We start from the raw sequence: 24,846 nt of genomic DNA, 5'->3' as shown, positions 1-24,846 counted from the left end.
GATTGACACATTTTAGTGTGTGCACCATTTAATAGCCTACCTCCAACCTTCGCCACTGATAGATAGTATGTACTAGTATTGACATTGATACACACAAAAAAAATTACTTATATTAATATGACGTCTCTGTAGGTAGTCATTTGATATCTTTTTACGATCTATGGAAATGAAATTGTCTTTCACTTTTATTATCAACATGCGAAAAAGAGTATTATCATACCGCATTTTACTGAAGCCCATTCTGTGGGTCATCTACAAGAAAATATTATTACTTCATACAATAAACACGTTGTGAAAAACTAACCTCAAAAAAGCAAATGGCTTCATCGGCATCCTCTTGTTTGATTGTTATATTGCGACACGATTCTTCATTAGCGTCGTATTCGCTTCCATTCGGTTCTAGTTTTATATCCATTTTGCGTACGTAAATTGTAATTTTATTAATATATTTGGCACTACCTCGCAGTTATTGTGAAATGCGTGTACGAATTGAAATGTTTAGTCCATAGACTAATATACTATATACTAGTTTAGTCGAAGGAAAGTGTTGCCGCTATACAATATAAAATTTGAGTATCCTGTGTTAGTCCTGCGTTCCCAATTATTTCTTGTGGGAGTCTTTCATTTTTAAACAGGTATCAAGCGTGCAAAATGTCTATCTGGCACGACAAAAAATAATAGCCACCTATTATAAATGTCATTATTATTAATTCACTAATAATTATTGTAAGATATAAACATATGATTAAATTTCTTTTCTGGTATAATTTAAAATTTTTTGAATTATTTTATTTGCATTTTATTTTGTCATCTTGTTTATTTTTTCACCCAATGTAGCATATTTTTACAAGTGGCGACATTGTGTGTGATTCATTTATTCAATTTATTTGATCCTTTCCAGAAGATTTACCTTACCGAAATTTATAGCAGTTGATAATATGTGTTCAAAATATTTTTATTCAAATCATGTAAAACATTACGTGTTTATTATTTAATATTACAATGGCCATTGTATTGGAAGGTACCCTCATTAATTTTTCGATTATGGTGTCACTGAAACGCCAATGACTCGTGTCTCGGCTTTATTCACTGACAAATTGTACGTTTATAAACAGAAAAATGGATAGAAAACGCGAACCAATCGATCTTAGTCCAATTTGGAATGACGTGCCTTTGCAATTTTCAATGACTCCAGACGACCATTCTTTAATAATTATTACTAAAAATGTAGAGCAAGAGAAAGATGATCTTTCTATGTAGGTAGGTTAGTTTTGATTCGATTCAGTGTAATCATTTAGGTATTTTTCATAATTGAGTTTTCACAAGCATAGTGAACCAAGTCTATTCTGGTTATTTTAAGCAAGCTAGGTTCAAACATAATAATAATTGTTATTTGAGTATTTCTAATTCTGTAAGGGTATGATTGCCATTATGAAGTGTTATTTTGAGTACCTACATCTAAGTTATTATTTAAAGGAAAGCATATGTACCTACCCTTACATAATAAGAAATAGGTACTCTAATGTTACGTTTGAACCTAGCTTACTCACAAATAACCAGAATGCACTTTGTTCACTATGCTTGTGAAAAACTCGATAATTATTAGTTGTCGTAGTTTTTTAGAGACCAAAAGCTAAATGAAAATCTAACACCTACTAGTTGTAGACTGTGTTAGTTTTTGTTTTGTTTTTAGACCGCAAAAAAATGCGATTGCAAAAACGTTAAGCGAAGCTATTCTATAATATACAAGGCGGCTATCGCGGTAGTTTATCATATTTATGTAGAGGTATTAATACTTCTTATAATAGGTAAGGTTATGGTAGTTTTTAACAGCATCTCTCTAGGCTGTGCTAACTTTTAGAGCGATTTAGACAATTTAGACGGCTAACTTATTGTAGGTCACAATTATAATACTTACCTCGATTCATAAATATACCTACCGCCTAACATCGGAAACTGCCTTGTGTATAGAATAGACACAATGGGGTGGTATCTTTACAAAATCAAATTGTAATGTATGGAATATCCCATCTCAAAAAAGGACAAATATTTAATTAGTTAAGTATATAGGAATTAGGGGACAAATAAGCTAACGGGTGAGGAGAAACAGGCAACCGTGCTCGCGTGTTGAATATTATGGGAAAACTTTAAACACGTGTCAAGAATACGTCATTCTAATATTGTTATTCTTTGTCACAACTACTCTCGGATGATGTACTGACGCTCATTATATATTGGTGTATTTGAAGTTTGCTACACTATGGCAGGTCTTTATCGTGTTTTATTTTCGTAGGACACGCACAGATTCAAAGCCCTGCTTCAACATGAAGTGCATTGGGGTATAACCTATATGAATAATATCTATTAATCTGTTCTGTGGTAGAAATCTATCCAAAGTGACTTGTGCAACACTATAATAACATTTGTTTAGACGATCAGTGCTTGAAATGAACTGGAACACCGGACATGTCCTCTGGTTTGTGAAATCCACGAGACCACCGCGTTGTTTTGTGAAATTATGAAAATTATTATTTTAATTTACATTTGGAGTCTGGAGGTAACTGAACTACTTAGAACATGTCCGGTTACGCTGGAATCATTCAAGGGAGTACGTTTGAAATTTTGTCTAAGATTAGCGCTATGATAATTGGCCCAACCAATAATTATTTAATACCTTGTAATTCGTTATAACTAATTTTAATTCCTGATAAATTTCAGGCAGTTTGAGTACTTGTCTAAATACGATTACACATATTGAGTGATTTAGATTTACAAAACAGAAATTTTTTGAATTCTTATCTTCAATAAATAATTTTAAGTTGTAATATTGTATCAGTTGACATTATCCCATTGTAGCGAACGAAATCTGTCTTGATTATTATTCTCAGTAGCATAACGTAACATGGAAATATGCATGTTGGGGATAACTCGTAAAGATCAGAAAAAAACTAATGGATAAGGAAGCAGGCATGAGTACGCGCTGTGGTTAAAATCGGTAAGCAAATGAAATGGCCAAATGCCATCATTATATTGTGGTACCCAAGAAAATGATCATTTTTCCTAAAACCCGCTGGATGTATGTGACATTGAATACTTGGGAATGAACAGGAAAATCCATCATCCAGCAGTATCGACACCAGCTGATGATTCGGTTCTACATATTCTTGTATTATTTTAATCCTACAATCATATAATTGTCATCGACGTGTAGTATTAAATAGATAAAAAATGTCATTAAAAATTAATACAAACCAAATACAAAATTGCTATTTTTATTAATGATTAATAGAACTCCATTTTAACATTGTCAAATTAAAATATGTACACGATATTACAGTGATTCAGACAGGGTAGTCAGGAACAGCGGCGGCTTCTCTAATACCATGCATGTGCGCTGCACTGCTTTTTCCTAAACATTTCTCAATGTGCAACAATGCTATTAAGTCATCACTCGTTAATCGCAATTTAATCCATGTAAATTTATACTTAAAGCATGTACTTACTGAACAGTCACCGAAATCGAGTGCTCGTGGTGAACGCACTAATATCGATCTTAGTTTTACATTCATAATACATTGCGTAATAAACGTTCAACCCGATACGTGAAACTCATTAGCATGTCATAAAAATACAAGATTTGATTGCTATCTGGGACGCCGACCAGTTCACAAAATTCTACACAGAAAAAAACTGTAGGAATACGTGGTAAAATGTAGTAACTGAGATTTAGCAGGATTGATAAAAATAGTTTTTTTTTATTTAAATCTCATATAAATTCATTGGAATTAGGCTGATATTGAATACAAATTGACTATTAACATAAATATTATGGTTACGATCCTTAAATCGTTCTATATTTGCAAATATTTTAATATAATTTATAAAAAATAGTATCTGAGGTATCATGTTCTCTTAGCAAGTGAGTGAATTATTATAACATGGTGTCATATGTTTAACACTAACTGACTCGCGCTAAGTTTTATTGCCGACGCAATTTTTTAGACTTTATTTTATTTTGTAGACGAAGGGTCTGACGCCTTGTCGTCAATAATTCAAAGTCCTGTGTCGAAAAATACGTATTCAAAACAAACGATAGTTATATATATAATTATTTTATATTGTCTTGAAAAATTATTGCAGTTCACTGTTCAGTTTAGTTTCTGCTGCCGCGATCTAAAGTCACGGTCTGTTTATCACTTTGTTTCGATAATTTTCTTCGCAAAAAGGAAATTATGAATAATTGATTATGATTGTTTAATCAGTGAAGTGTGTGTGTTTTAAAATGATGTCGATAAATGTAGACTATATTAAACATAACAAGAGTTCCTTCAAAGAAAGAATCAAAATAAAAAATCATTTGTACAATTCTGATGACATCTGTGGAAAGTGAAAGATGTTTTTAAACCCTTAAAAGAATTAAATCGTTTTTAAGAAATACCATGAACCAGGACAGACTTAATCGTATATATGTGTAAAGCATCGAGAAAAAACTTTTACAATCAGTTCCAGACTTTAATGAGAAAGTGATTGAGGAGTTCGCTAAGTAGAAACAACGCCGAATTGATCTTCTTTTTAAATTAGGTAAGAAAGTTTTAGTGCACCCCCTATGAAAGCAATTTTGGTAACCACCGGACGCCACTGGTCAAGACTACTTAAAACACTCAAATGTACAAGGTAACATACGAGCACATACAATATTTAAACAAGCCCCTAGCACGCGTTGCTATCATGACAGGTACATAAAAATGCAGTGTTGCAAAACGCGACTGCAGCGCGCCAAGAGCTTGTCAGACAGTAAGCTGCAATTTCCGATCTATAAAACTAAATTTAGCTAGCATTTTAAAAGGAAACGAATTGACGTGGGAAAAACAATAGCATTTTTTTTTACTCAATAATTAATATCAGATTAAGAATATAAAACCAAATTATCAATTATCATGAACTGCAAGGTTGTCTATTTCGTATTTTAACTTTGACCGAAAACTATAGCAAAATCGTTTTTGTGGTTCCTGTAAAATTTGATTTGTGTGAATTACGCTGTTTATCCTATCTAAAGTCTAATTAACGGCCCACGTGCTCGTCGTTGGTAAAAATTGAGTTTTTATCGTATTTTCAAACCATGATCCTGGACACTCCTTAAACGTTGTAGATAATCTATTTATATAATTTTGAAGCCTTATTATCCTTTATAGTTATTTTAAACATTTGATGACTGCATAAAGTATTTTTGTTACATAAAATAGTATTCTTTTAAACTTCTCGCTCTAATGTTTTAGAATATAGTCATATTTCGGTACAAACCTGTGCAGTGGTGTTAAAGTTTTTTACGTTTATTAATTTTTAAACGCATTTATAAAACCATTAGTATAATTTATTACGAGATAATTTTTGTAAAATATCCACGATAAAAAATTATAATGAAAATCTCTGTGATCCCAAATTTGACAAGAATTAGGCATTTTACTATTCAAAAAATTGGCAAGATTAACACATTTGAAGATGATTTTAAAGATATTTATTATAAGATATGTCTTTGACCATTCAAGTGTGATAAACATCTTATTAATAATGATTGCTTTATAATAATTATTGACCTAAGAATAAGGTAGTGTTTTTTTGAAATACGCCATTTCTTTTGTCATTCCCCAGTGGTTAAGCTAAAACATACGGCCGTAGCCATAAATTGACAAACTATAATTGAAGTAGGGAGTAAAATGATTTTGACGCGCGTGTTTGAACATGTACCGTTTAAAAAAAAATAAAAAAAAATTCGGTTAAGTACATGTTCAAACACGCGCGTTAACATAATTTTACTCCCTACTTTAATTATAGTTTGTCAATTTATGGCTACGGCCGTATGTTGTAGCTTAACCACTGGGGAATGACAAAAGAAATGGCGTATTTCAAAAAAACACTACCTTATTCTTAGGTCAATAATTATTATAAAGCAATCATTATTCATAAGATGTTTATCACACTTGAATGGTCAAAAACATAGCTTATAATAAGTATCTTTAGAATCATCTTCAAATGTGTTAATCTTGCCGATTTTTTGAATAATAAAATGCCTAATTCTTGTCAAATTTGGGATCACAGAGATTATCAATATAATTTTTCATCGTGAATATTTTACAAAAATTATCTCGTAATAAATTATACGAATGGTTTTATAAATGCGTTTAAAAATTAATAAATGTAAAAAATCTTAACACCACTGCACAGTTATGTACCGAAATATGACTATATTCTAAAACATTAGAGCGAGAGGTTTAAAAGAATACTATTTTATGTAACAAAAATACTTTATGCAGTCAGCTAATGTTTAAAATAACTATAAAGGATAATAAGGCTTCAAAATTATATAAATAGATTATCTATAACGTTTAAGGAGTGTCCAGGATCATGGTTTGAAAATACAATAAAAACTCAATTTTGACCTTCGACGAGCATGTCCCCCCTTAAGCAATCACTAATTTGTTTCAAGATGTATGTACAGTTTCATAAAAATATTAAACATTTGTAAAGATGGGACTATAATAATATTGTCTGGAACAGTGTTTATAACCCCCGATCCGTAGAAATTTTAGAGCGGCCCGCCAACAGTTGCTTCCAGGGTAAGCTCCATATGTATAATACCAAAAATTCCAAACAAATCGTCATCAAAAAAAAAATAATCCGTCTATGGAAGATGTCAGTCCATACGCAATTTATAGTAAAAAATAAAGAAACCTAATCGAGTTGCCTTTTGATGCCACTTTGGTATCAAGATATAAAATACAACATCGTTAATTACAAAAGTATGAAATTATCTTTCACAATTTCGACAATATATTTTTATGGAACGACTTTTTCGACCATGCCTTTAAGAAAACTGAATGGATGTCAATGCAGCACTTCGCCTCTCCAAAACAACTTCGAAGACATGGTGATAAATTATTCTAGCAAGATGCATTTCTGATTCAGCAGAGGATTCTCTGTGTTAGCGTCCCCGATATATTTTTCATATTTTTACAGATCCACACGTGCACAGAGAACTATTTTTGAACACTAATGACTATCGATACAGAATAACCACGATAGAGAGTGAACAAGAACACACATAAAAATATAACAGGATTGATTCTCATATTATAATTATTATAGTGCATTAGTATGTTTTTATCATCATGCCATCATTTAGTAAATTTTCACAGGAGTTTCTTCAGCATAATATGCTTTTTTAATTGATAAGACTGTCTGGCATGTATACAAACAATTTTGACATTTAAGTGGCTTTTCGTTAGCATATGTCATTTTATGTGTCTTCAGCACCGCCATCTCCAGATTATTAATCTCTTAATTATATTTTAACCTTCATCTCTTCAGTCGGCAATGGTCTTCAGAGTAGAGCGGGTCGCGAAATTTTGCAAACATAGTTAGCATTAATATCGTTTTTCACTAGTATGCGTTATTTTATGCTTTGGGAGGTTTCCGGGCTGCAAGAATATTGATAAGGAAATATTGCATGATTATGGTTTTTCACCAGTATGTGTTCTTTTATGACGATTGAGGGTACTGGACTGCGAAAATTTAGATGAGCAAATATTGCATTGATATGGTTTTTCACCAGTATGTGTTCTTTTATGAAGTTTGAGGGTATCGGAGTGCGAGAATTTAGATGAGCATACATCGCATTGATATGGCTTTTCACCAGTATGTTTTATTTTATGCCTTTTAAGATGTCCGGCTTGCGAAAATTTAGATGGGCAAACATCGCATAGATATAGTTTTTCACCAGTATGTGTTCTTTTATGCCTTTTGAGGTGTGTGGACTGCGAGAATTTGGATGAGCAAACATCACATTGATATGGTTTTTCACCGGTATGTTTCCTTTTATGATTTTTGAGGTCATCAGACTGCGAGAATTTAGATGAGCATATATCACAGGCATACGGTTTTTCTCCAGTATGTGTTCTTTTATGCACGATTAGATGACCCTTTTGCGAGAACATTTTGAAACAAGCGTCGCATTCATATGGTTTTTCACCAGTATGTGTTCTTTTATGAATTTTGAGGTCTCTGGACCGCGAAAATTTAGATGAGCATAAATAACAGGCATATGGTTTTTCTCCAGTATGTGTTATTTTATGCACGATTAGATTACCCTTTTGCGAGAACATTTTGAAACAAACATCACATTGATATGGTTTTTCACCTGTATGTTTTCTTTTATGATTTTTTAGGTCATCAGACTGCGAGAATTTAGATGAGCATATATCACAGGCATATGGTTTTTCTCCAGTATGTGTTCTTTTGTGCACGATTAGATTACCCTTTTTCGAGAACATTTTGAAACAAGCATCGCATTCATATGGTTTTTCACCACTATGTGTTCTTTTCTGCGATTTAATTTGATTGACCTTCAAATGAACACACGAAATATGTTTTTTTAACGAATTTGAAGATCCAAATGTTGCATAACAATGACTACAAACAAAATTACGTGGAAAATATGTTGTTTTCTTTAGCTTGATTCGAATAACTTTTGGCAAAACGTACATTGTCTGCAATTCTGTCTTTATGTCTTGTTCATCTATAGTTATTTCTGAATACTGAGCCACCATGTCTTTCACTCCTTTCATTGGATATTCTCCTTTATCAACATTATCGATTTTTACCACGATGGCCAGTGGAATTTCATTATTTTGACTTCCAATGTAAGTTGCTTCATATCGCTGAGTAGAAATCTAAAAAAAAAAATACGTTTGATGAGCACGATTCGGTAAATAAATAAATAAAAATGTTCTCAAAACTTTAAAGTAAGTAGTTATACCGAGAGTTTTATGTCTTAAATAATTCCTAGCATTCTATATCGCCGGTGAAAAAGAAGTAGTACATGAACCAGATTCCAGAATTAGGTCGTTCGCTGTTTACATTTTTATATAGATAGATTTTTTATAATGTCCGATCCTGATAAAGTCATATAGGCGTTCACAGGCTAGAGGTTTGTATAAACGAATTGTTTTTACAAGAAATAGATGTTACGACCTATTAAGACCATACACTTGACTCAAATACAAATTGAAAAAAAATGTGTGTATTTGGCGGACCCAGAATTTGAACTTGGGACCCACGACACTATATGCCGTCGCTTAAGCCTACAGCTAAATATGTACTAGTTTAATAAAAAGCGCTAAAATTTCCAAGACTACATGAATATTGCTCTAGCTCTATTCTAAATACATTGTATATAAGCAATAACAATATTAATGGACAACACACTCTATACAGTAGCAAGGAAGTAAATGCGCGCATAGCGACATTTGCACATGTATAGGTAGACGTCACGCAATTTCCATTATGCGATATCAGGCATCGGGAATTTATAGCAAAATCACCTTTATTGTAATGGCTTTACAACAGTTTTTCTAGTGTCAATGTTCATTTGAGCATTCGGCAGACCCAATAAAAATCATCGGAAATTTGTAGCAATATCACCTTTATTGTAATGGCGTTAGAACCGATTATGCCATTTGGCAGACCCGACAAAAAAGTGAGAGTCATTTTTTTCCAGATGGTTCGTCCAATATTAATGTAATTGTATGTAAGTTAGAAGGTAGAATGGAGTTAGATTAGATAGCACTGGCAACTCATTTACGAGTTGGTATCGTTACTTTCAAATAACACTAAGCCGGCTCGAATGTCTAAACTCGTCCGTCTGCAACATGTCGAAAACGTCGATGTGGAACTGTCATTATTCACAGAACACACGTTGGCAAATGAAGCTCCGCACATTGGTGGAATGCGTCATTTTAGTTTGAAAAAAAAAAAACAGCTGGAGTCACGAGGACATACAGCGCAAGACCTTATCTATAGGCACATAAGAAAGATTGATATTGCGCTCAGTTTTGATTAATGACTATTATCCCAGTCGAGACGATTTTCAATGTGCGACAGGAGTAATGACTAACACCCTTCCGAAGTGATTTCATCGTGACTGCAATGCTAGAATATAATTTTTTTTTTTTTTTTTTTCGACCATGTCCGATCTTGATAGGATCATATGGGCCTCCACAGAGTGGAGGTTTGTATTGACAGATTTTTGTTTTTTACGAGAAATGGATGTCAGCCACTTGCTCAACCTATTAGGTCCATACCCTGACACACACAAATTGAAAAACAATTTTTGTACTTGCCAGACCCAGGATTCGAACCTGGGACCCACGGCTTTGTAGTCCAACGCTTATGCCGCGCGGCCACCGTGGGCGTTTAGAGAATATAATATAATATTCTTCCTTTACTAACAACCATTAAAACAAATTATTACATAAGAATCTAAAATGAATCTAGAATAAATATCAAAGCTGGCGGCAAGAGACTGCACAAGCGTACATAACGTCGGTTTTTGGATTAAAACGTTATACGAGTGTCAAAAATTAGATAGTAGTGGCGAAGGGTGGAGGGTGGAGGTAGGCTGTTAAGATTCGACGTAGATAGTGCACCCAAAACAATGACAATTTACAGATGGTGCTGGCTAGTTTTTAAATTCAATTAAGCCCTGCCCAATCTTAGCCGTGGTAGATAATAGTCAACAATAGTCATTTATCGTCTCTAACATAGTGCTATTAAACCATATGTAATTTAAGGTATTTTATAGATAATTTTTTTTTTATCGATTATGGTTTGTCTAAAAAAATGAATCAACTATGTGTTCTTAATCCAATGAAAACAAATAAGTATAAATGAAAAGATGTATACAGTTTTATCGTATCGCCCAAAATATATTAAAACTATTATCGTTTGGTTGAGGCACGGTTAACTACGAGGCAACTAACGAGGCACGAGGCAACTAACCAATTCCACCTGTAAATTGTAGACTTTGATAAAAACAAATACGTATGACCACAAAGTTTATTGATTAGTATTATGGCGGATCTTTACAGCGACATATGATATCAAATGGGTCGTTGTTTTATTGTCGATTATGGTTTGCCCTATGTAGAGGGGGTATGGTAGGGTTGTGCTTCATGAATTAAAAAAAACTGGCCAATACGATCATATTCTTAATTAAACGGGGAAAAATGACTGAAAGGGTGTGCACAATTTTTGTTGTATAGCCCATAGCATACATATACTATTAAGGTTTGGTTTAGGCAGGGTTTAATTGAAATTTAACAACTAGCCGGCACCATCTGTAAATTGTCTTCTTGGTTCATTGAAAATAAATAAGTATGGCTGACAAAGTATAGTGTGCTCTATTAATTTCAAATCTTGACAGCCTACGTCCATCTCTTGCCACTGCTAGATAGGTGCCTACCTACGCATTAACATTGGCTTATGCCGATTGAGGTTGAATACAGAGATATAATTTAACATTGAAAAATAAGGAATTAATATAAATGATACCTGATTTTCTGAGCTGAGTTGAGAATAAGAAGATCTAACTGCATCATCATATTTCAATGAATGCTTTGTACCTTCAGAGATATTTGCATAGTTACTGTCAGACTGGGACATAGTTTCAGCCGATATATAGGTCATGTTTATATTGCGATCCTGGAAGAAAAATACATAAAATTGAATATATATTTTAGGAAAGGTTAGGGTAATACGTGAGTGATTTGGATTCGGACAATACGTCAAATGACGCTGGATGCTGCGTCAAAGACCTGGAAACGAAAGAGGGATGCCTCCACCAAGTGTAGACACACATATTTGTTCCTTCCTGATGTCCAATGGCAATTGGAGATAACCAGTCAATTCTTGACTGGGTAAGTGGATTCGCTGCCAAGCTCTTTTGAGTTTAACCAACGCCATCTTTAGAGCCGGCAATAGTTTAACCCGTTCAACATGTCCATGTAGAGGAGAACTACAGGATACAATCCGAATATTCGAAAAAAGGTCGCGACACGGCCAACAATAACGCATTTTAAAAATTTGCTCCTCTTATAACGGACGTAAAACTCTCTCAAGAGCCTACATAAGTGAAACGACAAATAATTTTCAACTGTATGTGGAACGAAATTTCGGCCGCGTTTCCATTCGGAGATCGATATTCGACCTGTTTGCACGACATTTTGTTTTATGATGGCGTCGGAGGAATAATTTTTTAAATCTACAAGTACTTGAAAAAGAAAACATGTCAATGAATATACTATTATTATTACAAATATAATAACACATATAACATAAAAAGGACGCATGTTGAAATTGTATGAAAAAGTATATTTCGATCGGCTCGCCTCATTTGCACAATCTGCGCATCGCCTAGTCACGATCTTTTTAGACTATGCTTCAGCTGAGGTATAGCCTTAACATAGTTTGGTATGTCCGTATTGTTTTAGCTATGTTTATAACATATATTTTATATAAGTTATTTGAAATCATTTGTTTTTGTTAATTCTCCGTATTCATTTCTGTCATGGGCGCATATAAGAAAATCTATGTAATAACACTTGAGCGCGTGGCGACCTCAGTCTTTCGCATCTGCTCCTGAGATATTAGCAGGCGTAAATAACTGGTGATGTTTCACATCTAAGCGTAGAGCCTCGTGACCGCTCGATTAAGACCGAGTGTTGTGCGGAGCGGGTTGGTTTGGATAGAACTATGAGGTAGTCAGTGATTTGGATAATCTTTAGTTTGTCATATATTTTGTATGAACCAGGCACATAAGAATCCAAAGAAAAATTAACCGAACCAAAGAAACTATCTCAGACAACAGTTTCTATAGATAGCAGTAGCGAAGGGTGGAAATAAGGTGTTAAGAAACGACATCAATAGTGCTCACTAATGGTACGTTTCCATCTGACACTTATACCGTTATACTTATTTTATGTGTCTGACATAAATTTTCACTTAGGTACTGCTAACACCTGCATGTATCTGACATAAAATTCTCGTTAAAATAAAGTCTCTACACTTTATTCAATAGCAACATTTGGAATAAATATATGTATGCGGTGTTTACATATGGTATTGTAACGTATTCGGACACTTATTTCATAAACTTCTCAAAAACGTTGTGTCAGTTGTATTCTCTTATCAATATTTTTGGATTAAGAGAATATCGAAACAGGTGAAATAGAAAATGGAAGATGGCGAAATGAGGAATCAACACATAACCTATTACCTCTAGAACAGCAAGAGATTAATAAATAATTATTCCTTGGATGAAAAAGATGTACGAGAAGAAATTTGGAAGTATTTTGTCAGTTCTCAAGGAGAGTTATCTTGGCAATATAAAATATTATAGGTAGATACTTACTACATATAATAATAAAAAAATATATAAATTAGGTATAGTTTTTGAAATCTTTAGTTTTACATACCTACCTACCCACTTAAATTATTTTTTAATGTGAAGTCGATAAAAGTGCACTATTTGGAACGGCACTCAAAAATCAATCACTTTGATGATTCCACTAATTGGAGAAACTATATTTCTACGTGAAATTGATGTTTATTCCTTATGTATTGAGTATATTTATAAAACGCTAAAATGTCATGCTATCCATATATCTAGTGTTTATAGAAGTTAGTTTTAAAAAAGTTGATTTTTGAGGGCCGTTCCGAATAGTGCACTTTTAATTAATTCGTCAATATCTGCCTTTAACCACTTCTTTTTATCACTCATCATGGATAATAATTGATTGCATACTGTTTCCGAAATATTATCAACTTCACCAGCTGTCAATCTACGAATATCAGATGCTTGACATAAAAGTAGACGGCAGCGCACCCTCGGTGATATATCGCTGCAAGTTCGGCCTTGTCGTATACGCGGTGTTTACATTTGCGTATATAAGTAGTTGGAATAAGTGACAGGTGAGTGTCTGATAGTAGCTGATACAAATATAATATAATGTAATTTAATATAATGTAATGGTGTCATACATAAATATGACGATATTAGTGTCAAATGTAAACGTACCTACTATAAGAATACAAATTGCTGATAATTTGGTTAGTTTTTTAAAAATCAATTAAACATTGCCGAAATCAAGCCATAGGTAATAAATAGTTTTAGTGTGCTATGGGCGATTAAACAAAAAATAGTGCACAGATTTTCAGTCATACTTATTTGTTTTCGTTGGATTACGAATACATGTTATTCCACATATTGTTGGTTCATTTTTAGCTTAATTGGCAGAGGCAGAGTTTAATTAAATTTTTAAAGCTAATTGTCACAATCAAAAATTGTATTTTTAGTTCAATAAAAACAAATAAATATGACCGACATAATTTAGTATTCACTGTTTATGTTCACTTCACAGCTTGCACACATAAAAAACACTCACCATGACATCTCAATAGGTACCTAGTCATTTGATATCCTTATACGGACTATGGAAATGAAATTCTCTTTCAGTTTTATTATCAACATGCGAAAACGTGTATTATCATACCGCATTTGACTGAAGCCCCTTCTGTGGGTCATCTGCAAGAAAATATTATTACGTCATACAATAAACACGTTGTGAAAAACTAACCTCAAAAAAGCAAATGGCTTCATCGGCATCCTCTTGTTTGATTGTTATATTGCGACACGATTCTTCATTAGCGTCGTATTTGCTTCTATTCGGTTCTAGTTTTATATCCATTTTGCGTACGTAAATTGTAATTTTATTAATATATTTGGCACTACCTCGCAGTTATTGTGAAATGCGCGTACGAATTGAAATGTTTAGTGAAAGAAAAGTGTTGCCGCTATACAATACAAAATAATATTGAGTATACCTTGTTAGTCCTGCGTTGCCAACTATTTCTTGACATATCTACCATTTTTAAACTGGTATCAAGCGTGCAAAATGTCTATCTGCCACGAAAAACTATGATACCTACCTATTACAAATGTCATTATTAATAATTCACTAATAATTAATGTAAGATATAAACTTATGATTAAATTACTTACCTGGTATAATTTAAAAAAATTTGAATTATTTTATTTGCATTTTATTTTGTCATCTGGCTTATTTTGTCACCCAAAGTAGCATATTTTTACAAATGGCGACATTGTGTTTGATTCATTATTTATTCAATTTATTTGATCCAATGACATTAATATGGACGAAGCATCTAGAAAATAAAATGACACTCACTTTGTGTCGGGTCTGCCGGATGGCGAAATTTATATTTTAATATCGGTATCCTACGCTCAAATGAACATTCTGCTTGCAAGCGGTCTGGCGACACCGCTGGGTCTGCCCATACAAAATATCTGACTGTCAGGTTTCGACTCCACCGTTATTATTGTGTTACAAAATGCCAATGTGCCTAGTTAAAAATTGTAAAAAAATCTACTAAACACTCCAAGAAAGATGGGATATCACTTTGCATGTGTTAGTATTATTTATAAAATGCCATTTTAAGATATTGATGAATGTTTATTCAATGCAATTGAATGACAGGAACCATTGGACAGTCAGTCGCCTGTGATTCGCTGCGCTCACTTGCGTCTAATCTCCGAGAAGTCGTAAGTAACCGAGAATCTGTTTCTAACGCAATGAGTCATGACACTAATACGCCATTACAATAAAGGTTATATTACTATAAATTCTCGAAGCTTGTATCGCATAATGGAAACGGATACGTCAATGGTCACGTGACATCTACCTATACATCTGTGAATGACTTTATGTATGTAATTATTATTATATTTAATTTATGAAGTGAGTCGTCCATTTAATATGTCATTGATTTGATCCTTTCCAGAAGCTTTACCTAACCGAAATGTATAGCAGCTGCTGTTGGTAATATGTATTCAAAATATTTTTATTCAAATCATGTAAAACATTACGTGTTTATTATTTAATAATATTATTATGACCATTGTACATATTGGAAGAAATCTTCTTTTATTTTCAATTAGTGTATCACTGAAACGCCAATGAATAGTGGCTCGGCTCTACTCACTGACAAATTGTAGGTACGTTTATAAACAGAACAATGGATATAAAACGTAAACAAATCGATGTTAGTCCAATTTTGAATGACGTGCCTTTGCAATATTCAATGACTCCAGTTGACCATTTTTTAATTACTAAAAATGTAAAGCAAGAGAATGATGATGATCTTTCTATGGACGTTAGTTTTGATTAGATTGAGAGTTGTTACCTAAAGGCTTTTATCATATTATTATTATTGTTATTTCATTTCATAATTGAGTCGTTCACAAGCATAGTGAACCAAGTAATTGCCGACTCAAGTAGAAAGCCAATACATTCACAACGACTGTTCCACTTTTCCGTCCCTCCCGTTGTTGGCTATGTATGAACTGTCATTGTTCTATAGCAGGGATGGCCAGTGTGTCGATCGCGAAGGTATTTTTGGACGATCGCGGACATAATAATAATATTGTACTATTTCTTGTTCAAACGAGTCAAAACTACTCAATGTTCCTGCTCTTAAAATCCACTAGTTCTTATCTCTTCTCTTACATATTATTATCAAGAAATACAATCATGCAAAGAACACAAGTGATGAGGACTTGGAAGAAATTCTACAGGAAAAGATTAATAAAAGAAATAATGTAAATTCCTACTGGTTGTAGACTGTTAGGTTTTGGGTTGTTTTTAGACCGCAAAAGAATGGAATTGCAAAAATGTTTAGCGAAGCTATTCTCTTATATACTAGGCGGCTATCGCGGTAGGTAGTTTATCATATTTATGTAAAAGTGATTAATTGTTATAATAGGTAAGGTTACCATCAGGATCTCTTAATTTTTAGTTCTATTTCGACAGTTTTGAGTTTTGACAGTTTAGACGGCTAACTTATTGTAGGAAACAATTATAATACTTATAGTAATAGGAATAGGCACAAAATTAATAGGCACTAAAATACCTAACGGGTGTTGAGAACAGGCAACCGTTCTCGCGTGTTGAATAATATGAGATAAATTTAAACACGTGTCAAGAATACGTCATTCTAATCTTGTCCTTCTTTCTGACAAATACTCTTGGATTATGTACTGACGCTCATTCAATATTGGTGTACTTTAAGTTCGCTATTGCAGGTCTTTATCGTGTTTCATTTTCGTAGGACACTCACAGATTCAAAACCCTGCTTCAACATGTAGTGCATTGGTGTATAACCTATATGAATAATATTTATTAATCTATTCTGTGGTAGGAATCTATCCAAAGTGACTTGTGCAACACTATGACAACATTTGTTAAGACCAGTGCTCCGCAACAGATGTGCCGCGGAACATTGCTTAAAAAAAACACAAATAATTTTGTATATTATTTACATAACTTACTAAATAGCCAAATTTGGGTACATGGCTGGTAATAAATACATTTGAGCACATGCATGAACTTAATAAAACAATGCAAGGTCAAAATGAAAATATATTGACGTGATCTGATAAATTAGAAAGATTTGAGACAAGGATCTCTACAAAATATGTACCAAAGGACCTACCAGAAAACCAATGAAAACTAGCAATTAATTTTGGATCCGTCTCAAAAACATTTAACTTTGCTTCAAAAGAAATGTCATCATTAGTTTCATACAATCAATACGACTGTATTCTAACCCTTTTGCAACCAATGCCAAATTCTATATAACTTATGGTATTTTATGGATTTCGGTTAATAAAGAATATCCTTGTATTTCTGACAAGGCTACCAAACTAACTAAGTAAGGCGAAAAACTTGTATGATCATTGAAACAAGCTATTTATTGATAATACCAATACATGGGAATAATAATGTACATTTGGTTCTTCGTCATGTGTTCTTTTATTTAATTATTTATCAAATAAGTAGGTATGTAATGTAATGTTAGTGCCCTGGGGGCCCAAGCTTAGGGGGGGTGGCGTGGCAGGTCAAGCAGATAAATGAAATAAACACAAATTACAATTTTGCACTAATTGAAAAAAAAGTAGCCTGCGGCGCTGTTTTACTTCACTGTCATTAATATTTTAACACATACGATTGTGGGATACAATTCGTCATTATTGTGTCAATACTCGACAAATGATTATTGTTCACCGACAACTAACCGTAGTTCAAGTGAATGAATTAATAAATACAAAACATCGCTAAACATGGAATCAATACGATTTATTTTACTTCGAACATCATTTGAAAAACGCTATTTTAAAGTATCACACTGTCTTTAACCTTAGCGATAAGTAGGGCGGGGGGGCGCCGAAGATTCTGGCCTGGGGTCCATGTTTTGTTGTATAAATTGTTTTACGTGTGGTATCCCGCGGAATTTTGGGAAGACCTTTTGTGAGCCATGGGTGAGAAAAGGTTTCGGAGCACTGGTTTAGACAACCAGCGTTTGAAATGGACTGGAACACCGATCATGTGACACCGCGATGTTTTGTGAAATTATGAAAATCATTACTTATATTAATTTACATTTGGAATCTGGAGGTAACTGAAGTACTTAGAACAGCCTGGGTACATTGCAATCATTCAAGGGAGTAGGTTAGGAATTTTCCAATAATTATTTAATGCCTTATAATTCGCTATAACTAATAATTTTAATTCCTGATCAATTTTAAGCAGTTTAAGTACCTACTTATCTAAATACGATTACACCTATTGATTGATTTAGATTTACAAAACAGAATTTCTCTGAATTCTATTGTTTTTCTAATATTCAATAAATAATTTGACTCTTAAAGTTGTAATATTGTATCAGTTAACATTATCCTATTGTAGCGATCGAAATCTGTCCTGATTATTGTTTTAAGTAGCACAACGTAACATAGAAATATGCATGTTGGGCATAACGCGTAAAGATCAGAAAAAAAACTAATGGATAAGGAAGCAGGCATAAGTACGCGATGTGATAAAGGTTGGTAAGCAGATGAAATGGCCAAATGCCATCATATTGTGGTACCCAAGAAAATGATCATTCTTCTTAAAACCCGCTGGATGTACGTGGCATTGAATAGTAGGGACCGAAGAGGGAAATCCTTCATCCAGCAGTATCGACGCCAGCTGATGATGCTGTTCTACATATTATTGTATTATTTTAAGAAAATCATTTTATTAATTAACATTTAAAGTCTGGAGGTACCTAACTGAATTTTTTATGTCATGCCTGGATGCACTACAATCATTCAATGGAGTAGGTTAGAAATTTGTCTGGGGTTAGAGCTACTACCATAATTATTGGTCCAAATCATAATTATTAAATGCATTGTAATTCGTTTTTACTAATTTTATTTCCTATAAATTTTAAGCAGTCTTTTCCTAAATACGATTACAACTATTGGACGATTTAGATTTAAAAAACAGAATTTATTTGAAATCCATTGTTTTTCATATCTTCAATAAATAATTTTACTGTGAAAGTTGTTGTATTGTATCAGTTGACATTAGCCCATTGAAGCGATCGAAATCCGTCTTGATCAATATTTTTTTAGTAGAGCAACGTAGCATAAAATAATCATATTGGGCATTACGCTTAAAGATCAGAAAAAACTAATGGGTAAGGAAGCAGATGTGATAAAGTTCGCCAAGCAGATTCAATTCATTCAATTCATTTATTTTACATATTGTGGACATTACAAATTATAAGTTTAAGAGTTCACAACATGTTATTTAGAAACAAAGAAATATTATTAAAACGATATTAGGTACATAACAAAAGAGATAGATCAGTATTAAGTTTTTCTACAGTATAAATGTGTAAATACAAAAAAAATATATAGGTACAAGGAAGTACCCCGGATGAGTTTAGCAGACCTTATTTTAAGAATTTATAAAATAACGTCCACCCATCTCATCCTCACGTAGAAGGAATATATCAACATCCGAAGCGAATTGGTTGAACAGAGGGTTTGCCCTCCCAATTGGCATCACCAATGGCAGGTTAGTTCTGCTCCTCGGGAGACCAAACAACTGATGCTCCCAATTTCTAAGATAGTTATCAGGGGCACACAAGTCAATATTACTAAGAATGGCTAATGGATAAAGCCACGGATAGTATCCATATAACCTTAAATAAAGGAGTCTCAAAAATTTATTTTGAACTCGCTCCACCATAAGGTCATATTTCAACTGATGCGGGGCCCAAACAATCGACCCACTCTCCAGCCGGCAGATGAAATGACCGTGTGTATGTACAGAATCGCAGGAAAAAATCCGTCATGCAGTGGTATCTGAGGGCCACTTAACGCCCATAGGGATGAACTAAAGCTCGCTGGGTGTACGTGGCAGCGAATACTAGGGTCCGTAAAGAGGGAAATCCTTCATCCAGCAGTATCGATGGCAGCTGATGATGCTGTTCGACATATTTTATTATTTTACATCCTTAGATTATAGAAAAATATAGATAGAGCTATTGCATGTATTTGTCCTTCAAAACACGAACTTTTTCACGCACTTGCCTCGCCCCCTTCACGCTTCCTCCGTTACCCTTTCTTGGGTTATTCAAAAATATGTGTGACAGTATGCGTGTCGTAGTGTTGCGAGATATCGAATATTTATACCAATGTTATAATTTTACAAGCGATATTTTTATAAATTATATTATGGCAACACTGGCGTGTTGGCTATGCACTAGGTATAACATTACTCACTAAAATTGGCTCATGCGGAGGGCTTGGCTACAACCTTATATTATAATTGTCACCGAATTATAGTACTAAAAAGATAAAAAAATATGTGATTAAAAATGAATACAAACCAAATACATAATTGCTATTTTTATTAATATTTAATAGAACTCCATCATAACATTGCAAAATATAAACCTGTACATTATATTATTGTGATTAAGATAAGGTAGAAGTCTAGACTACTTGAATACGTGTATCAATTAAGGCGCTAAGTACCAAAAAAATAAAAACTGACATTTTTATAGAAAAATGTTCTACATACCAACGCCTATAACTTCAACTATAGTCTAAGTGCCTCAAGCAAGTCAAAAAAATACAGCAAAATAATTAAACCTGTCGACGTTGTAAGTCCGTTGGCGTGTTTTATTTATAATGGTGTAAGTAGCACAGCAGTGGTCAACGGCATTCAATATAAAATAGCTGACGATGGTGTGTTGACATTTGTTTGTTCTTAATACCTAAAATTATAGAAGCTGCCGTGATTGCTTCACACTGTAAAACTATATTTTTCAAAAGGTCTGCTTCATGAAATTTTACTGCAATGATTCAGTATTTTGTTACTACAGGCAATACTACTTTTTGGTACTTTGAGCCTTATTTAATACACGTATTCACTTAAAGACACTCGAAAGTAATAATATAGTTAAACATCACCAATTTACGACAAATATTAATTGATACAGGTAGGTACGAACATTAATTAGATTTATACAGATATTTATTTATAGCTGTATTATGAAAGTACTACAAAAAAAAACAAATACATAACGACTCTAGAAAGGAAAAAGGGCGTAACCCTCAGTTTTTTCATAATAATTGCATAACAACGTTGTACATGACTAAAATACAAGATGTAATGTCGAGCAAGACCTACGTGTCTACGTGTCAAAACTGTGAACTAACAATCCCCTCCAGTTCAGCTAATTAGCTTCTGTTTTCAAATGAGGAATGCGACCAAATTATTCATGTCATTTTACACTCCCGTGGTGTACGGATCTATCAATTTAAGTAATAATAAAAATATGTCTAAAACATGTGAGTGATTTTAGAATTATTATAGGTAAACCTTTGGTTGACTGCGAAGAAGAAAAAGACTCCCATCTTGGCGTGCACATACATTATTTAAACAAGCCCCTAACGCGCGTTGCTGCCATGACAGGTAAGACAAAATGCAGTGTTGCAAAACGCGACTGCAGCGCGACAAGACCTTTTGGACAGTAGGCTGCAATTTCCGATCAATATACTAAATTGAGCTAGCATTTTAAAAATGAACGAAGTGACGAGGGAAAAACGATAACAACTTTTTTACTCAATAATAAAAACCGAAATTATTAATTATCATGTACTTCATGGTTATGTGTATTTTGTATTTTAACCATGACAAAAACGTTTTTGTCCCTCTTGTAAAATTTGATTTGTGAGGATTACGCACTTTATCTTATCTTAAGTAGAATTAAGCAATCACTAATTAGTTTCAAAATGTATGCACAGCGTCGTAAATATATTAAAAAGTTGTACAGTTAAAACTATAATATTATTATCTGGAATAGTGTTTCTTAAACCGCCGGTCCGTAGAAATATTCTAGGTCCGCAAACAGTTGCCCTTCATTCGCTGCGACCAACGCAAGTGGTGCGTTGTACATCAGGTGGCCATTAGATATGAATAGCATGGTATTTAAATGTGGTAAATAAATTTTAATTTAACGGTCAACAGCGAATGGGTTAAGCTGCATAGGTATAATACCAAAAATTCCAATGAATCCGTCTATGGAAGATGTCAACCCATACACAATTTATACTAAAAAATAAAGAAACCTAATCGAGTAATATTTTGATGCCACTTTGGTATCAAGATATAAAATACAGCATTGAAAATTACAAATACACTAAATTATCTTTCGTGTTTTCGACAATACATTTATATGAGACGATTTTTTAGCCATGCAATTAAAAAAACGAAATGGCAAACCGAATAGATGTCAATTCAGCACTTCCTCCCTCCAAAACAACACCGAAGCCTGGTTAACAACTATTCTAGGAAGATGCATTTCAGATTCGGCAGAAGTTTCTCTTCGAAATAATAAATATTATAATATATTACTCGTATTTTTAACTTTATCACTGCCAGCCAATTTTTACTAGGTGGACACTTGTAGGCCAGCTATTGTCGGAATAAAATAAATCCTTTAAAAAATATAAAATAGGAACGGAATGATAAATACGAGTATATGTGAAAACTTAGCGACACAACATGTTTATCAAGTTTATCGTGAATATTTTCACACTAAAATGATAGTGTATAGAAAAAATACACAGAGTGTTTATTCAGAAGTTATGACGTTTACAAGAGCCAGCGAATATATTCGTTTGTGGCCTACGTGACATACATGCTTTGGCGAGTTAATTCGTCCGTGGCACGGATCAGGTTAAAGGTCTAAAGGTGTAAAAGGATGGGAAAGACTGATCTATAACACTTTAATAACTCTCGATATAAAATAACCACGATATAGAGTGAACCTGAACACACACCGTGTTGTAATCATAGTGTATTAGTATGTTTCTATCATCATGCAATCATTTAGTAAATTTTCAATGGTGTTTCTTCAGCACATTATGTTTTTTTTAATTGATAAGACTGTCTGTATTTATACAAACAATTAATTTTGACATTTATATGGCTTATCAGCATGTGTCGCGTGACAAAAATTGTAGCATACATCGCATTAAGATGGTTTTTCACCAGTATGTGTTCTTTTATGCAATTTGAGGTGTCCGGACTGCAAGAATTTGGATGAGCAAACATAACATTGATATGGTTTTTCATCTGTATGTGTTTTTTTATGCATTCTAAGGTGTCTGGACTGCAAGAATTTGGATGAGCAAACATCACATTGATATGGTTTTTCATCTGTATGTGTTCTTTTATGCATTCTAAGGTGTCTGGACTGCGAGAATTTTGAAGAGCAAACATCACATTGATATGGTTTTTCACCAGTATGTGTTCTTTTATGAATTTTGAGGGCATCAGACTGCGAGAATTTATATGAGCATACATCACAGGTATATGGTTTTTCTCCAGTATGTGTTCTTTTATGCACGTTTAGATAACTCTTTCGCGAGAACATTTTTAGACAAATATCGCATTGATTTTCACCAGTATGTATTCTTTTATGCGTTTTGAGGTCACCAGACTGCGAGAATTTAGATGAGCAAACATCGCATTTATATGGTTTTTCACCAGTATGAGTTCTTTTATGCCTTTTGAGGTTTGTGGACGTTGAGAATTTAGATGAGCATACATCACAGGTATATGGTTTTTCACCAGTATGTGATCTTTTATGCAGTTTGAGGTGTCCAGACAACGAGAATTTGGATGAGCACACATCGCATTCGTATGGTTTTTCACCAGTATGTGTTCTTTTATGCATTTTTAGATAGCTTTGGTACGAGAATATTTTCAAACAAACATCGCATTGAAATGGTTTTACACCAGTATATTTTCTCTTGCTCGATTTGAGATGGTTATCCCTCGAATGAACACACAAGATATGTTTTTTTAATAAATTTGAAGATTTAAATGTTGCATAACAATGACTGCAAACAAAATTACGTGGAAAATATGTTGTTTTTTTTAGCTTTATTCGAATAACTTTCGGCAAAACGTACATTGTCTGCAATTCTGTCTTTATGTCTTGTTCATCTATAGTTATTTCTGAATACTGAGCCACCATGTCTTCCAATCCTTTCATTGCATATTCTCGTTTATCAACATTATCGATTTTTACCACGATGGCCAGTGGAATTTCATTATTTTGACTTTGAATGTAAGATGCTTCACATCGCTGAGTAGAAATCTGAAAAAAAAATTCGTTTGATGAGCCCGATTCGGTGAAAAAATAAATATAAAATGTTCTCAATACTTTAGTGTAAGTAGTTATACCGAGAGTTTTGTGTCTTAAATAAACCCTAGCATTCTATATCGTCGGTGAAGAAGAAGTAGTATATGAACCAGATTCCAGAATTAGGTCGTTCGCTCTACATTTTTATTAAGATAGATTCTTTTAGCATGTCCGATCCTAATAAAGTCATATGGGCTTTCACAGGCTAGAGGTTCGTATAAACAGATTGTTTTTACAAGAAATGGATGTTACAACCTATAAGGACCCTACACTTGACTCAAATACAAATTTAAAAAACAATGTGTGTATTTGTGGACCCAGAATTTGAGCCTAGGACCCACGACATTATATGCCGACGCGTAAGCCTACAGCTAAATTTGTACT

General features: G+C 33.5%; 2 protein-coding genes across 2 annotated transcripts; both read right to left on the bottom strand.

Moving 5' to 3' along the window:
• Positions 1-7,508: 7,508 nt before the first annotated feature.
• LOC147077074 (uncharacterized) lies at positions 7,509-14,579 on the bottom strand. The gene is made up of 3 exons (XM_085940987.1): positions 14,469-14,579; positions 7,781-8,399; positions 7,509-7,696 (listed from the first exon to the last, which is right to left on the bottom strand). The coding sequence occupies exons 1-3, from the start codon at positions 14,577-14,579 to the stop codon at positions 7,509-7,511; spliced, it is 918 nt and encodes a 305-aa protein (XP_085797113.1).
• Positions 14,580-23,286: 8,707 nt separating this feature from the next.
• On the bottom strand, positions 23,287-24,312 carry LOC147077073 (uncharacterized). Its single transcript, XM_085940986.1, has 2 exons — positions 24,230-24,312; positions 23,287-24,091 (listed from the first exon to the last, which is right to left on the bottom strand). Exons 1-2 carry the CDS (start codon positions 24,310-24,312, stop codon positions 23,287-23,289), a joined length of 888 nt encoding a protein of 295 aa, XP_085797112.1.
• Positions 24,313-24,846: the final 534 nt, after the last annotated feature.

The sequence above is a fragment of the Rhyacophila brunnea genome, unplaced genomic scaffold, assembly GCF_057557595.1.
Source record: "Rhyacophila brunnea isolate RB1 unplaced genomic scaffold, BYU_Rbru_1.0 scaffold_13, whole genome shotgun sequence".
Lineage (NCBI taxonomy): Eukaryota > Metazoa > Arthropoda > Insecta > Trichoptera > Rhyacophilidae > Rhyacophila > Rhyacophila brunnea.
The sequence above is the reverse complement of the archived record's forward strand: the minus strand, read 5'-3'. Positions and strand labels throughout refer to the sequence as shown.

Excerpts from the sequence above, each read along its gene's own strand:
- LOC147077073 (XM_085940986.1), bottom strand. The coding sequence starts at position 24,312 with ATGAAAGGATTGGAAGACATGGTGGCTCAGTATTCAGAAATAACTATA. Across the intron at positions 24,092-24,229 it reads AAGACAGAATTGCAGACAAT|GGATAACCATCTCAAATCGA; the intron begins GTACGTTTTGCC and ends TGTTCATTCGAG.
- LOC147077074 (XM_085940987.1), bottom strand. The coding sequence starts at position 14,579 with ATGGATATAAAACTAGAACCGAATAGAAGCAAATACGACGCTAATGAA. Across the intron at positions 8,400-14,468 it reads AAGCCATTTGCTTTTTTGAG|GTCAATCAAATTAAATCGCA; the intron begins GTTAGTTTTTCA and ends GTTCATTTGAAG. Across the intron at positions 7,697-7,780 it reads CAAAAGGCATAAAAGAACAC|ATACTGGTGAAAAGCCATAT; the intron begins ATACTGGTGAAA and ends ATAAAATAAAAC.